We start from the raw sequence: 1,916 nt of genomic DNA, 5'->3' as shown, positions 1-1,916 counted from the left end.
GGCGGATCACCTTAGGTCAGGAGTTCAAGACCAGCCTGACCAACATGGAGAAACCCCATCTCTACTAAAAATACAAAATTAGCCGGGCATGGCAGCATATGCCTATAATCTCAGCTACTCGGGAGGCTGAAGCAGGAGAATCACTTGAACCCAGTAGGTGGAGGTTGTGGTGAGCCGAGATCGCGCCATTGCACTCTAGCCTGGGCAACAGGAGTGAAACTCTGTCCCAAAAAAAAAGAAGGGACCAAGCAGCAGAGAAATGCTAGCAAAAATGACTGTTTTTGATGAAAACAGGACACACCTGGACGCACAGAAACCAAAAGGAGAAGTGTGATGGGATTCTGTGTATGTGTGACCATACATTGGGTTTAAATGGCTTCTTTCTATGGAAGAATACAGAGCCATTGCACACAGAAATAAAGATGAAAGAGGGTCGGGCACGGTGGCTCACACCTGTAATCCCAGCACTTTGGGAGACCGAAGCGGGCGGATCACTTGAAATCAGGAGTTTGAGACCAGCATGGCCAAAATGGAGAAACTCCGTCTCTACTAAAAATACCAGAATTAGCTGGGCATGGTGGTGGGCACCTGTAATCCCAGCTACTTGGAAGGCTGAGGCAGGAGAATCGCTTGAACCCGGGAGGTGGAGGTTGCAGTGAGCCAAGATCGTGCCACTGCACTCCATCCTGGGCAACAGAGTGAGACTGTCTCAAAAAAAAAAAAAAAGAAAGGTGAAAGAAGAGGGAAAATCAAGGTCCTAGATGGAGATAGGCCCTCCTGTGAATCCTTGAGATAAGATGCTGCTTTCCCATTGAAATTAATCTAGATCCTCAAAAGGTCTGTGTGTGCTTGGAGAGGAGGTGAAAACAGCACTTCAGGTTGTTCTGTGACTGGCATTTTCTCCCATGTGTCAGATGGAGGTACAGCTTGGATTTCCCAAGAGTCCTTTGATGTAGATGAAACAGACAGGGGAGCAGGGTTGAAGTGGAAGAATGTGGCCAGGCAGCTGAAAGAAGATCTGTCCAGCATCATCCTCCTATCAGAGGAAGACCTCCAGGTAAGCCTCCTCCACAATCTGCTGCAATGCTCAACTGACCTCTGCCCCCCGCCCAGCACCTTCTTAGCTTCCATACTTGCCATAACAATTTCTTTGTTTTAATCTTAATTTTTAAATAATTCTTAAATTACAACTAAGATTTTTCATCTTTTCATTCTCACCTACAGTGATTTTTGAACCCTCCTCATGAAGCGGAATTGCCTGCGGATTTTTTTTCTTTTTTTTTTTTTTTGAGACACAGTCTTACTCTGTCGCCCAGGCTGGAGTGCAGTGGTACGATCTCAGCTCACTGCAACCTCCACCTCCCGGGTTCAAGTGATTCTCTTGCCTCATCATCCCGGGTAGCTGGAATTACAGGTGCACACCAACAAGCCCAGCTAATTTTGATATTTTTAGTAGAGATGGGGTTTCATCATGTTGGCCAGCCTGGTCTTCAACTCCTCATCTCAAGTGATCCACCTGCCTCAGCCTCCTAAACTGCTGGGATTACAGGCGTGAGCCACCATGCCTGGCCAAATTTTTTTTTTTAATGCAAATGCCTGGGATCCACCCTAAACCCAGTTAGATGGACGCTGGGGTCAGGGATGCCCTGCTAGAGAATGTAGCATTGTAGTAGCTGGCTTCACATCCCAGCGCTATCACCACAACTTTGAGCCAGCAGCTTAGCTTCTCTCCTTGTGTGTTCTCTCTAGTAAGACTGGGATAGGCCGGGCGCGGTGGCTCACACCTGTAATCTCAGCACTTTGGGAGGCCGAGGTGGGCGGATCACAAGGTCAGGAGATCAAGACCATGCTGGCTAACACGGTGAAACCCTGTCTCTACTAAAAATACAAAAAATTAGCCGGGCATGGTGGCGGGC

The 1,916-nt window shown here is 47.9% G+C and overlaps 1 protein-coding gene across 2 annotated transcripts in view; it reads left to right on the top strand.

The window, feature by feature from the left end:
- Positions 1–1,916, top strand: part of DFFA (DNA fragmentation factor, 45kDa, alpha polypeptide) — a 19,687-nt gene that overhangs the window by 9,073 nt on the left and 8,698 nt on the right. For both annotated transcript variants that reach the window (XM_011935788.1, XM_011935789.1), the window contains one exon: positions 915–1,057. In XM_011935788.1, coding sequence (XP_011791178.1) covers positions 915–1,057 — 143 coding nt within the window. The remainder of the gene's footprint in view (positions 1–914; positions 1,058–1,916) is intronic.

This window comes from Colobus angolensis, unplaced genomic scaffold (assembly GCF_000951035.1).
Source record: "Colobus angolensis palliatus isolate OR3802 unplaced genomic scaffold, Cang.pa_1.0 Scaffold149, whole genome shotgun sequence".
NCBI lineage: Eukaryota > Metazoa > Chordata > Mammalia > Primates > Cercopithecidae > Colobus > Colobus angolensis.
The sequence above is the reverse complement of the archived record's forward strand: the minus strand, read 5'-3'. Positions and strand labels throughout refer to the sequence as shown.